The 12,973-nt window shown below is 46.1% G+C and overlaps 1 protein-coding gene across 1 annotated transcript in view; it reads left to right on the top strand.

The window, feature by feature from the left end:
• The window catches only part of CFAP251 (cilia and flagella associated protein 251), a 63,412-nt gene that overhangs the window by 25,371 nt on the left and 25,068 nt on the right, over positions 1-12,973 (top strand). The window contains exons 9-15 of the mRNA XM_035016946.1: positions 8-222; positions 2,107-2,301; positions 3,038-3,288; positions 3,617-3,768; positions 4,948-5,121; positions 6,297-6,481; positions 12,473-12,587. Coding sequence (XP_034872837.1) covers positions 8-222; positions 2,107-2,301; positions 3,038-3,288; positions 3,617-3,768; positions 4,948-5,121; positions 6,297-6,481; positions 12,473-12,587 — 1,287 coding nt within the window. The remainder of the gene's footprint in view (positions 1-7; positions 223-2,106; positions 2,302-3,037; positions 3,289-3,616; positions 3,769-4,947; positions 5,122-6,296; positions 6,482-12,472; positions 12,588-12,973) is intronic.

Here is a 12,973-nt window from a genome sequence, read left to right as displayed (position 1 = left end):
AATGCAGACATTCAACAAGCTTGTGGGAAAATTCAGCCAGTCAGTCTTTCATTTGAATTTAACACAAATACTCTCAGCAACAATGGAAGGGAAGCTGGTTGTCTGGGACATACACCGCCCGCCATCCTCTGCCTCCGCCTTGGTGGGCTCTCCTCACATTAAACCTTGTAAATTGGTTCATTTGCAGAAAGAGGGCATCACTGTGCTCACTACAGTTGATAGGTAATTAACTTAATGAAAAAGTAGCTATCAGTGATTACCAAAGTATATTAAAAGCCTTTCGGATGTATACATATATTTTGTATATGCATAGAATATTTCTGGTGAAATTCATTATTAACTGGGAATGTTTGCTGCCTCTGAGGAAAAGAACAGAGAAGTAGGATCAAGGGTCAGGATGGATGCACCTCTTCTTGTAGTCTCATTTGTACTAATTGGTTTGCCTTTCTTTTTTTCTTTTAATCATGGGCATGCATTACTTTTAAAAATCCCTCTGTGTTGGTGAAACAAAAAGAAACTTGTTTTTTTCTTCCACACTAATTAGACTTATTTTGCACCCTAAATGTTACATACTTTAATTTTAAGAAAATAACGTGAATAGCTATATTTTTTCTGATTACAAAATAACACCCATTATGAAAAGATGAAATACAACAGAACTTTATAAAGTTTACTGACTCAAGAGGCTGTGGGGGCTCAGAGAGGGTCATTAAAAGCCTTAGTCTCAGACAGAAAAGGGTTCACATCCCTTCCTTGCTGAGTGACTCGGGGCAAGGGATTTAACTTGGCTGAGCCTCCATTTTTCCATCTGCAAAATGGGCATGACCACACTCTCTCTCAGAGTGATTTTATGAGGATTTTGTGAGGCAAGCCATGTAAAACTCATAGTACCTTGTCTGGCACAGGGGAGCTCTAGATGAAATAGTCCTTATTAGTATGTTCGAGAAGTTCCCAAGTTCCCGCTGCCTAATGACAGGGACCATGCACATGTAGTTGGAGTCACTGTGCCATCTGCTTTCCAGAAGCCCTGCTTTCCTTTTCATTTCTTTTAATACAGGAAGCAGTGAGGTCCTGGCATGGCTTTACAAAGAGAAATGCAAATTGTCCTCACTCAGGGGTGTGGAAAAGACAATAGTAGAATTGCAGCTGATGATGAATCAACCTTTAATTAGTTGGGGGGGTTAGGGCCCAGTAAAGACTAAGGCCTGGGTTCCCCCTCTCTCCATGTTAAATAAAACCCAGCCAGGACCAGGGAGCCCATGAAGGGTCTTGAAAACACTTGGCCTGTTTTGCCGCTTCTGTCCAGCAGAGGGCAGTGAAAGATGCTGTAGCCAATTACTCTGCCTACCTGGCTTGCTTATTAATCGGAAACTGCATTTAATCACTTTGCATCTATAAGAGGAAATTCATCCCTCTATCTCCCCGTGATTACACTTATGTCAGAGGCTTAAAAAAAAAAAGCCCGTTTGGGTTGGATCCGAGGACTGGAAATAAAAGACATTTTGTCACGCGACACGGCCTTGGGCCGAGACTCGGCAGGGTTTTGCCGTGGCTCTGAGAGCAGTGCTTTCCTGTAAAGCTGCTTGCGTGCCGCTGCCTGGCTGTGTGGTTTCGGAGGGCGGGCAGATGGGCTCTGGAGTCCTCCGTGGGCTCCTGGCAGAGAATGCCAACACCGCCCACTGCCGCTGCACGGGGCTGATCTGGGAGGGCAGGGAGAGGAGAGCGAGAGTGTGCGCTCTGCGTTAGGTGCACCTGGATCCCCGCACAGACTGGCCACGGGCCCAGAGCCTTGCCCCGTGTGAGTCGGTCCGGTGCGATATTTGGGACATACTCCTACTAAAAGATTACTCATTGCTTAACTGAAATTCAAATTTCCTGGGGCATCCTGTATTTTTATTTGCTAAATCTGGCAACCCCAGGCCTTGAGCAACTTCTCTGAGCCTCAGTTTCCCAGATGTAAAGCGGAACAACAGTAAAATCAGCCTCATAGGACAGTGTTAAGTGAAGTTTTTACAACACCTGGAGTCCAAGCCTGACATATAATTAGCTGTTCAGTAGTTGGTATCTACTACTGTTAGTTACCAAACGATGTTTTTTCCCTTTCAGCTATATTGTCACAGGTGATATTAGAGGCAACATTAAGTTCTACGATCACACCCTGTCCATTGTTAACTGGTACAGCAACTTCCAACTGAGCTCCATAAGGACCCTGTCGTTTTCAAAGACCCCAGCAGCTCCGCCCACTGAAAAATCAAACTATCCTCCAGACTGCACTTTAAAAGGTGACCTTTTTATTGTAAGGTAAGTTGTTAATGAATCTAGAATTTGAATGGCCAACAAATGATTGATGTCCTCTCTGTTAGTCGGCACGCAGTGGAATGTTCACCGTGTTCCCGGGACACGAGCTAGAACAGGATTTCCTCGGAGGGCCTTTATGGGGCTCTCGGATGGATCTCCACAGCTGATTAGAGTCACTGTCCAATCGTTTTTTAAAATGAAGCATTATTTTCTTTCAAGAGTCTTTAGCAACTGGAAACTGGAAAGGGCTTATCCCTGAGCTCTAATCTCTGTTGTGTTTGGAGTCCTTTGCTGCAGCTTGGTGTCTTTTCTCGAAGCCGAGTTTGTCCTAGCGCTGCGGTTAAAGGCATTTGATAATTAACAGCCATAACGTTTCAAGACTGAATTATCTGTGAGTCTGCTTAATTACCCTTGCAGTGTTTGCAGGCACATCTGTATGTCTGCACCAAACTCCATATTTGCATACACAAATGAATATTTGCATGTGCAGATTAGCTAATTGTACAACTGACTGTCCATCTGCATACTTAATGACTCAATTTACATGTAGAAATGTGGGCTTTTTCACTTGCAAATGGAGGCTGTTGGGTATTGGTAGTGTATTTTTGGAGATGTTGGGTTAATAATGTCACTAAATTACAGACGACAGAGGCGTTTCCTGTGCAATTAGAAGCAGAATAGCTGACGTGCCCCATTCCCTGCAAACACTGATACTGTTGGGTCTCTCCTTGGCAAACAGGAATCTTATCATTGGAACATCTGATGCAACAGTGTACCACTTAACGACAGATGGGACCAAACTTGAGAAGTTATTCGTGGAGCCCAAGGATGCGATTTGTGCCATCTCCTGCCACCCATACCAACCCCTCATCGCCATTGGGAGTTTCTGTGGGATGATCAAAGTGTGGGATTACGAAAAGAAAAAGTACCTTTTCAGCAGGGTCTTTGAGAAGGGGCTTGGCGTCCAGAGTCTAACCTACAATCCTGAAGGTATTTTCATTTTATCAGCCTATCTTGGGCTCCAAGAAAAAACAGACCCAATGGCTGTGCCCTTGGAAGTTTACCTTGACCGCTGTCCCCACAGCCAGCTAGATGAGACACCTGCCCCTCGGGACCCTGCAGCACTCCGTGCCTAGTAGTGTCTGAGCACCCACCCCAGAGCCTCATGCTTTTCCGTTTATTTCTCCTGCCAGGGTCCCGGCCTGTCATGTTCATTGCTGTCTCCTCAGCACCTAGAACAGAGTCTGGCCCGAGAGTTGATGTTTTCTGAAGGAACGAAGTCCTTTTTAGAGCATTGTTCTCTGGCTTGTGATTTCAGGAGCCCTTCTTGGGGCTGGCTTCACTGAGGGGACAGTTTATATTCTTGATGCAATGTCCCTAGAAAACCAAATCCCAGAGCCTTTCAAATATTCCAGAACCAACGTGACTCATATCAGCTTCTCCCATGACTCCCAGTACATGGCAACTGCTGTGAGTGTTTCCACTGGGTGCTGTCCTGTGATCTAGCAATCTTGTTTACGACCAAAAGGGAGGGAGGGCTGGTGGAGGTGCGGGGAGGGGGGCGCAGTGGGGGGACGGGGAGTGACTGCTAGTGGATTTGGGGTTCTTTCTGGGGTCATGAAAATGCTCTAAAATTGTGGTGGTGAGCTCTGTGAATACGCTAAAAACCACGGGGTCGTACACTTTAAAGGTGTGAATTGTGTGCAGTGGGAAATGTATCTCCACAAAGCCACTGTAAAGAGAGGAGGGACTCTCGCTCGAAATGAGACCAGGCCTCAGGACTTGCAGACTGGGATTCTGCCATCCTGACCGCTCATTTTGGTGTGTTGGTTTCTGGACCCCTTCCTTGGCATCTGTTCTTTCATCTTTCCCTTTGATTTTTGACAAGATGACATTCACATTTATCTCAAAGCACCGTCTTCCCCCGGTGTTTTGGATTCTGTTCCTTCCCTCTGTGAATAGGGCTCCTAAGCTCAGTAAAGATTTTCTGAGACCTTTAGCCTCTCCCTTCCTGCCAGCTCTCCTGGTCTGCCGTGTGCTCATCTCGCCTTGATGTTGGCCGAGGGGAAAGAGCCACAGCTGCTTCCCACGTCCCTGCTGCTCCCCACGTCCCCACTACTCCCCCACCCCCGCCTCTGTGCCCGGCGCCTCCCCTGGTCTGTGTGCTCCACACCTTTACAGGCTCACCGCTGAACCTCCTCACCCCTGCGGCTCCTGACCCAGGTACCCCTTTCCCTTCCGGCTGCTCTCGCACACTCTCCCACCCGGCTCACTCTCAGCCGTGATACTTTTTAGAACTCATACCTTTTTCATTTTGTGTAGCTGGATACAGAGTAGGGAAGACAAAGGCAAAAAGAGTCAGGGTTTCAGTTTTCCACACAGAATGAGGTGGGGACTGGAAAGAAGCGTAAGACCACGGTGTCAGGTAGATGCTTTCTACCCCCCCCCTTACCTTTGTGGGTTATCTACTTTTAACCTTAATTTTCTCATCTGTAAAATGGATGTGATTTTTTTTACTTGCTCAGATAGACTAAAATTTCTTTTTGGATAAAATATTCTAAAGGCAACATTAGTATGAAAAACATGGTGATGATTTTTAAGTTACAAAACTTAAAAAGGAATAACTTCTGCTCTTTGGCTCCTATTCAGGATGTACACTTTACTGTGGCTGTTTACATGGTGGTAGTCAAAAATGGACACCGGGTTTGGGAATATCTGGCAAGGCTTCGTTCTCATCGCAAAAGCATCCGCAGTCTCCTGTTTGGGGTTCATCTGGACAGCAATGAGCCGAGACTGCTGAGCCTCGGGAGAGACAGGCTCTTGGTGAGCTGTTCAGTGTCCATTTACCTTGCCACCGGGACAGTGGGTGTTTCATTCTTGTTGTGTCCCTGGCATCTGGCATAGAACCGGGCCCAAAGTCTGGGTGTTTGTTGGAGAAAATGAACGTACAATGAGGTAGCATAAACCTTTCTGAGTCGACACTTGGTCTCAAGGATGTGCAAAAGCAATACTCCTTTCAGTAGAAAATGCACTTGGCATTTTGAATTTGGGTCTTGTCCCATCCTCTCTTGGATGCTGTGCAGCGGCCACAGTTCCCTGTCAGCCACGCAACCACGAGGCTGACCGCCACCTGCACCCATATGGCCCTTCTGTTTGTCACTCTCAGCACAGAATTCAATAAATTACACGGGATAGTCAACACTCTATTATAAAATAGGCTTCGTGGTGGGTGATTTCACCCAACTGTAGGCTCATGTCCGTGTTCTGAGCATGTTTAGGGTGGGCCAGGTTAGGCTATGGAGTTTGGTAGGTTAGGTGTATTAAATGCATTTTTGATCTATGGTATTTTCAACTTACAGTGGTTTATTGGAATGTAACCCCATCATGAGTCAAAGATCTGTATCTATCCATCTTAACTTTGTTCCTCGCTCCCTCTCTTTCTTCCATCCCCTTCTGTCCTGTATTATGGCCATCCAATCATCCATTCATTATGGGCTGGCCACCAAAACCTACCTATGGATGAAATTCAGCAAGCTGCTGATTTATGACTGTTAAGTGATGAGATTTAGATATGAATTAGTTCCTACCCTCAAGGAGTTCCCAAGATAATGGTAAGGGAGACGATATAACACAACTGTGAGAGTTCAGGTTTTGGAGTCTGTTTGGACCCAAATTTGAATTCTCACCCTACTACTTCTTAGCTGTGTGACCTTGGCAAGCCACTGAACCTCTCTGAACATCTGTTTTCTAATCTGTAAAATGGGCACAACAGCATGACTTGGCAGGGGAGTCAGGAGTGTTAAGTGGCGTCATGTTTTTAGAGCACTTAGCTCATTGTCTTTGCTCAGAAGGAATGCTCCATCATGGCAGCCTATGAGGAGTGAGGGTCTAGGCAAGTCTTCCCTTAGGAGGACCAATACTGTCTCTCCCAGAATAGGACTGTTGGCTGCCTTCCTTTGGCTCAGTCCTCATGTGTGTCTATCTGGCCTCCTCTGCAGATTGAATATAATCTTCTCAAGAGCTACAGAGACAACCTGGAGGTCCTGGACATTCACCGCACCGACCAGGGCAACTATCCCACCTGTATGGTCTGGTACCCACCACTCACCAAGGAACTCTTCCTGCTCATTTGCAACAGTGGCTACAAAGTGAAACTTTTTAATTCTACCACCAAAATGTGCAGGTAAGCATGAGGAGCTTCCCGCTGATGTGATACCTAGATCAGTTTCTCCGCCCCCGGCTTCTTTTAAGTCCCAACTTACAGACCTGAGAGCAGCTTGGCTACCTTTACTACCACTCACTATGCAGGGGAGGAAACCAAGGCACAGAAGAGTTGAATAATTCTCACCCAGGGTCACGTGGCTGGGAAGTTGCCAGAGGCAGGAGGCAAATCCAGAGCCCAGCACTGCACAGAGATGAGGGACCCAGAGCTCAGTGCCCGAGACCCAGGAAAGGAACCCGCAAAGTCGCTGATGCTTTATAAACTCTCCCATCTTTCTCTCGTGGATAAAAAAACATATATATTCACTTGAAAATTACCAATTGTGCGATTTTTTAAAAAAGATTTTATTATTTTTTTAAGGTAACGTCTATGCCCATTGTGGGGCTCAAACTGAATCCCGATATCAAGAATCACATGCTCGCCTGACTGAGCCAACCAGGTGCCCCTAATTGTGCGATTTTCCTTACTCTGAGCTCCTAAGGGAGTTTTTAAGTTTACCTGATGGCATTCACGTGTTCACTCAGTATTTACCCCGCCTCTACCTGAGCCAGGTTCTGTCCGAGGTGCTGAAGGTAGGGATGCCAACGGCAGTGTTCCTGCCGCCATGGAATTTGCATCTTGGTAGGGGAGTGGAGTTTGTGGGAGAGGCTGGGCTGAGGTCCACATTTGAGGTCAGGAGCACATGGTACTTTAGAGTCATGAGACAAGAGAAGATTCCAGAAGGGAAAAGCAGATAGAAGAGTGGCCGAAGACCAAGCCCAGGGCATCCAAAGCTCCACATCTCTGAGCAGTAGCTCCTCTGTCCTGAAATAGGTCTACGTCTGTGGCTGGCCCTTGTGCTGCTAGGCCCGGGGCTCCCCGGGTTTGCTCCTTGTGATAGATACAGATCATGGTGCATCATCCTTGCACCGGGGCTCTGCATTCATCTTCAACAACCCACCCTCCCCCGCCCACCACCAAGTAGTATCCCACTGAGGTTCAGAGAGGTGACAGAACTTGCTGCTCAGGATGGGGCGGGACTTAACCCTTGAGCCTAGTTCTGGCTCTGCCCTCTACTTGGCACTACTGGGCCCAGGTGCAGCCCTGGCCGTGGCTCCTACCTAGTCAGCCCTAGAGGGCATCCCCTCTCCTCCTGTGGTTTGGCTGCCTTGTGGGTATGTCTGGAAAGAACAGAGGCACTGAGGCTGAGCAACAGGTGAGAATGCATTAGTGACCTCACCTGAGAGAAGGAAGTGCGAAGCCAACAGTAGCTGGCCCCACGCTTGAGGAAGACCGGTGTCATGAAATGTTTCTCAGAAAGATAGGTCCTCAAAGGCCAGGATCACCCAAGATGATCATCATAATCTTCTTCTCTTTTAAACATTTGTTTGCAGAAGGGTACAAGGAAAAATGATTGAGAAATGCCATGTCATGTGGCAGGAACAGGAGAGAAATCCAGCACAATTTTTTTTTTTTAATATTAAAACGCTAGGAAGGAGACATTTGAAAGAAATAGGTACAAAAGAAATTTTAGGAAGATCTCAGAATCTTCATACATCATCTTTAATGGATACAAACTTTTTGGATATTGAATATCCCACAGATATGCAAGTCCGGAGTAAATCTGAGTTCACTGAGCAGGTAGATTGGGGATGAAGGGCCCCAGGCTCCAAGTTCCCACTAACAGTTACTAAGCAGGGACTTCAGGCCACATAATTTGGAGTTTCTGCCCCTGACAATTGGAAATTAGCGTAAGGCATCTTTTTGTTTTTATTTTATTTTATTTTATTTTAAGATTTTTATTTATTTATTGAGAGAGAGAGAGAGCATGAGAGGGAGGAGGGTCAGAGGGAGAAGCAGATCCCCTGCTGAGCAGGGAGCCCGATGCAGGACTCGATCCTGGGACTCCAGGATCATGACCTGAGCCGAAGGCAGTCGCTTAACCAACTGAGCCACCCAGGCGCCCCTGTTTTTATTTTATTTTATTTTTTTAAATTTATTTATTTATTTGAGAGAGACAGAGATAGCAACAGAGAGCATGAACAGGGAGGAGAGGAAGAGGCAGGTTCCCTGTTGAGCAGGGAGCCCAATGCGGGGCTCAATCCCAGGACCCCGGGATTATGACCTGAGCGAAAGGCAGATGCCCAACTGACTGAGCCACCCAGGCACCCCTTTTTATTTTTATTTTTAAATTTCTTCTATAAAGCATCTTTTAAAAAAATAATTTATCAAAGTGAAATTCAGTAACGTAAAACATAAAAACTAACCATTTTAGGGGTGCCTGGTTGGCTCAGTCAGTTAGGTGTCTGACTCTTGATTTCAGTTCAGGTCATGATCTTGGGGTTGTGGGATTGAACCCTGCGTGCAGCTCTCTGCACTCAGCGGGAGTCTGCTTGAGATTCTCTCTCTCCTTCTCTCTCTGCCCCTCCCCCCTCTCGTGCTCTCTCTCAAATAAAGAAAATCTTAAAAAAAACCTAACCATTTTAAAGTCAACAACTTAGTGGCATTTAATGCATTCACAGTGTCATGCAACCAACACCTGTATCTAGTTCCAGAACATCTCCATCACTCCAAAGTAAAGCCCCTTGCATAAAGCATCTTTTAAGTTGTAGGAATAACAAAGCCTCATAACCACAGCTTACTTGGGAAGGAATTGCCTTTTCATGGGGCGGGACTTACCGAAAACAATTTTAAAATGCACTTAAAATATTTAGAACTTGAAAGGCAGTTGGCAGAAACAGGCCAATAAACCTATGAACAGATGTTCACTAGTGTATCAAAGATGCAAATGAAAACAAGACATCATTTTTCAGAAATCAGATTAGCAAAATAAAAATGATTGACAGGGCACAGTGTTGGCAAAGTATAAGTGGGTGGGCACTCACTGGCTGTTGGGGGGTTGTGGAAACTGGGGTGTCCTTTTGGGAGAGCTTTGCTAAATTGTATCATGTTGTCTGATGTCTAGGAATGTAGCCCACAGAAGTCCTCACACAGTATGCCAAGACATAAGTGAAAGGATGTCTTGCTTGAAAATATTTTCCAAAATTGGAAACAATCCAGATGTCCATTAATAGGGGATTAGTTAAATAATGACTTGTCACTACACTGAAACATGATGCTGCTTTTAGAAAAGAAAAAGTAAGCTCTCTGTGTAGTAACATGGAAATATCTCCAAGACGTAACACATTTTCCTATAAAATTACACTTCTATAATTTATCTACTTTTCACATAAAATTATAATTATATAGGTTAGAATATATAAAAGAAATTCTTGAGTCCTACACACCAAACTTACCCATGATTACTTGGGGATTAAAGGGTGCAGCAATGTGGGCGTCTAGGTAGATTATCTATCCTGTGCACGTCTAAATGTGTGAAATTGTTCACAATGAGTATGTGATACTTTTTCAATCAGAAGCAAAAGATACTAACTTTACAAAATTGTCAGATACATTTAACAAAACTAGGTGACAGTTACATGGCCCTCCTATGTGTCAGAAATTGTTCTGAGTGCTTTACGTATATTAACCGACTTACTGTACACCATGGTCTCAGGCGGAAGGCGTGTCATTGTCCCTATTTACTGGTGAGGAACCTGAGGCACTGGGATGCTGAATAGTTTGACTTCCCCCCCCTTTTTCTTATTTATAATTTAAATTAAGATATAATTTACATATCATAAAATTTACCCCTTTTCGGTGATTTTTACTATATTTGCAAAGTTGTGCAACCATCACCGCTGTCTAATTCAAGAGCATTTCCATCACCCCAAAAACAAGCCCCATTCCCTCCCTCCCTGTCCCCACTCCTGCCCCACCCCTGGCAACCACCAAGCTGTGTTCTGCCTCTGTGGCTTTGTCTATTCTGGATATTTCATTTAAGTGGAATCATATAATATGTGATTTTTTGTGTCTGGCTTCTTTCACTCAGCAAGATTCTTCAGAGCTCGTCCATGGTATAGTGTGTGACAGTGTTTCGTTCCTTTTTTATGGCTGGATCATATTCCACTGTATAGACATACCCTATTTATCCACCTGTTGTCAGACATTTGGGTCGTCTCTGTTCGGGGCTATTCTTGTGAACATTTGTGTGTAGGTTTCCGCGCAGACACCCGTTTCATGTCTCTTGGGCAGAGACCTAGGAGTGGAATGACCAGGTCACGTGGTAACTCTGTTGAACCATTTGAGGAACTGCCAGACTGTTTCCCAAAGCAGCACCAGCAACAGCATGCGGTGGTTCCACGTTCCCCGCAGTCTTGACCCTACTCTTTAAGGGTCCGAGCCAGGATTTAAACCAGAGTCTGCCCCTAGCCATGCTCTCGCTGCCTCTGTCCACTTGGCGATACTCGGGGAAGGTCCTTAGACATCCCTACTCAGGGTGACCTGCAGCTAGCTGGTGCATGACCCCTCAGGTGGCCATTTAGCATTTCTGACACCTCACCTAAGTCTCCATGTGTATGAACTTGACTGTGGATCACCCACCTGACCCCACCCCTCCGTGGCACCCTCACAGCTGGCCCCGGCCCCCTTGCTCAGCTCACCGCCCTCCCCCTCCTGCTGCTGCCCCCTTTCGTTTTCTTCACTTTTCCAACAACAGTCCACTTCCCATGCCCTTGCGCCACCTGTGTTTGCTGCCTGTTGTCTGTCACCTCCATATTCTCTAGCTTTCCAACTCACCACTGCAGACCCAGCTCACATGTTTCCTTCCTCAGGGCAGTCTCTGAGCCCTGAACTCGCTTGTTCCTACACCTCTCCCTTCAGTGCTTCCACGTCTGTCATCTCTTGTCAGGCTGTGAGCTCAGTGCAGTGACCAAATCTCACTCACGTCTGTGTCCCGAGCACCTCACACAGTGCCTGGCACAGAAGGTCCTTAAAAAAGACTGCTTAATGGATTTGCGCCTCATTTAGTCAGTGCACACACCTGGAGTGTGTACTGTCCCCACCAGTCATGGGCTGGGTACAGGGGACACAGGAAGAAAACACATCTAAACCATGAGAGGCTTATATAAAAATATGGTAATGGTTACACAGGAGCAGATCCAGCTTTTGTGGGATGTGAAGCGTATTCAATTTTGTGGGCCCTGTTAAAAAAAAAAAAGGACGGGCGCCTGGGTGGCTCAGTCGTTAAGCGTCTGCCTTTGGCTCAGGTCATGATCCCGGAGTCCCGGGATCGAGTCCCACATCGGGCTCCCTGCTTGGCGGGAAGCCTGCTTCTCCCTCTCCCACTCCCCCTGCTTGTGTTCCTGCTCTCGCTATCTCTCTCTCTGTCAAATAAATAAAATATTTAAACAAAAAAAAATGATACGTAATTAAGAATAAAACACAGCAGGACTCCCTGAGGCCTCAGAAGGTACCTGTGTGAGCCGGGGGTCCTGAAATTCCTGTTTTGCTCGCTTCAGGGAAAGTACTGCTCTGGGCTTAGGGTAATGTGCCGTAACCTCACCTCGGATCGGATTCCTACCAGAGTCTGAGTTAAAGAAGTCTGACCATTGCTGGGGCACCATTCATCACAATTATTTTCCCAGACAGTGCTTGGGAAGTTTGCGTGTTGCGCTTGTAGACCTGTATGTCAGGGGTCTCGAGCCACGGACAGCACCTCATTCTGATCTCTTGGCCTGCCACTGGGGAAGGGGTGTCTTCCTACATCCTGGCAACGCATGTCACTTCCTCACCGCGTTTTCCTCGTCCCTTGTTCCTGTACACATTCTTGAGGCATAATGTTCCCTTCACTCAGCTGTCAAGGAGGAAACTCAGAGCCTCCACCACGAAAGCATTCTTCACAATCAGACTTTCCCTGGAGCATTTACTGTTTGGAGCTGTTGCCTCTTATTTACGGCAGCTGTTAGCAGCGGTTGAGAGGGAGGTTCTTCGCTGAGTGACAGGACAAGAAATTGGGAATGCAAAATGTGTATGATCTACGATCAGATTTGTGGCATTCAAAAAAAAATGTTTCTTTTTTTTTTTCTCATGCAGAAAGACACTTCTTGGGCCGGTTTTTGGGTCTCCCATTGAGCAGATACAAATCCTCCCAGTGAAAACCGCCTTGGAACTGCAGAAACGCTACATGGTGTTTATTAACAGAGACAAGGTAGCAGCCTTTGCTCTCTGCCTGGGGAGATGACTCTCTGGGGTTGGATTAGCAGTCAGGCCCAAGTAGAATCAGACTCCGGGATGCCAGGTGTCACAGCCAAGCCCAGCTCCTTCATCTCGGTCAACAGTGATACTGAAAATTGCCATAAATTAGTGGAAATTGGGTCTTAGTAAGCATTTCTGAGCAGTTATTGCATTTTCTGTACTCCCATAAAGACATGTGGTCACCAAAGGATTTTTTTCTTTCCAATTTATTTACATGGAAAAATCTTATAAAGACATGCAAACTAGCTACACTTAGTTCTACGTTTAATAATCTATTGAGGGGTGCCTGGGTGGCTCAGTCGGTTGGGGGTCTGCCTTCAGCTCAGGTCATGATCCCAG

This window comes from Mirounga leonina, unplaced genomic scaffold (genome assembly GCF_011800145.1).
Source record: "Mirounga leonina isolate KUSES-001 unplaced genomic scaffold, KU_Mleo_1.0 Mir_171, whole genome shotgun sequence".
Lineage (NCBI taxonomy): Eukaryota > Metazoa > Chordata > Mammalia > Carnivora > Phocidae > Mirounga > Mirounga leonina.
The sequence above is the reverse complement of the archived record's forward strand: the minus strand, read 5'-3'. Positions and strand labels throughout refer to the sequence as shown.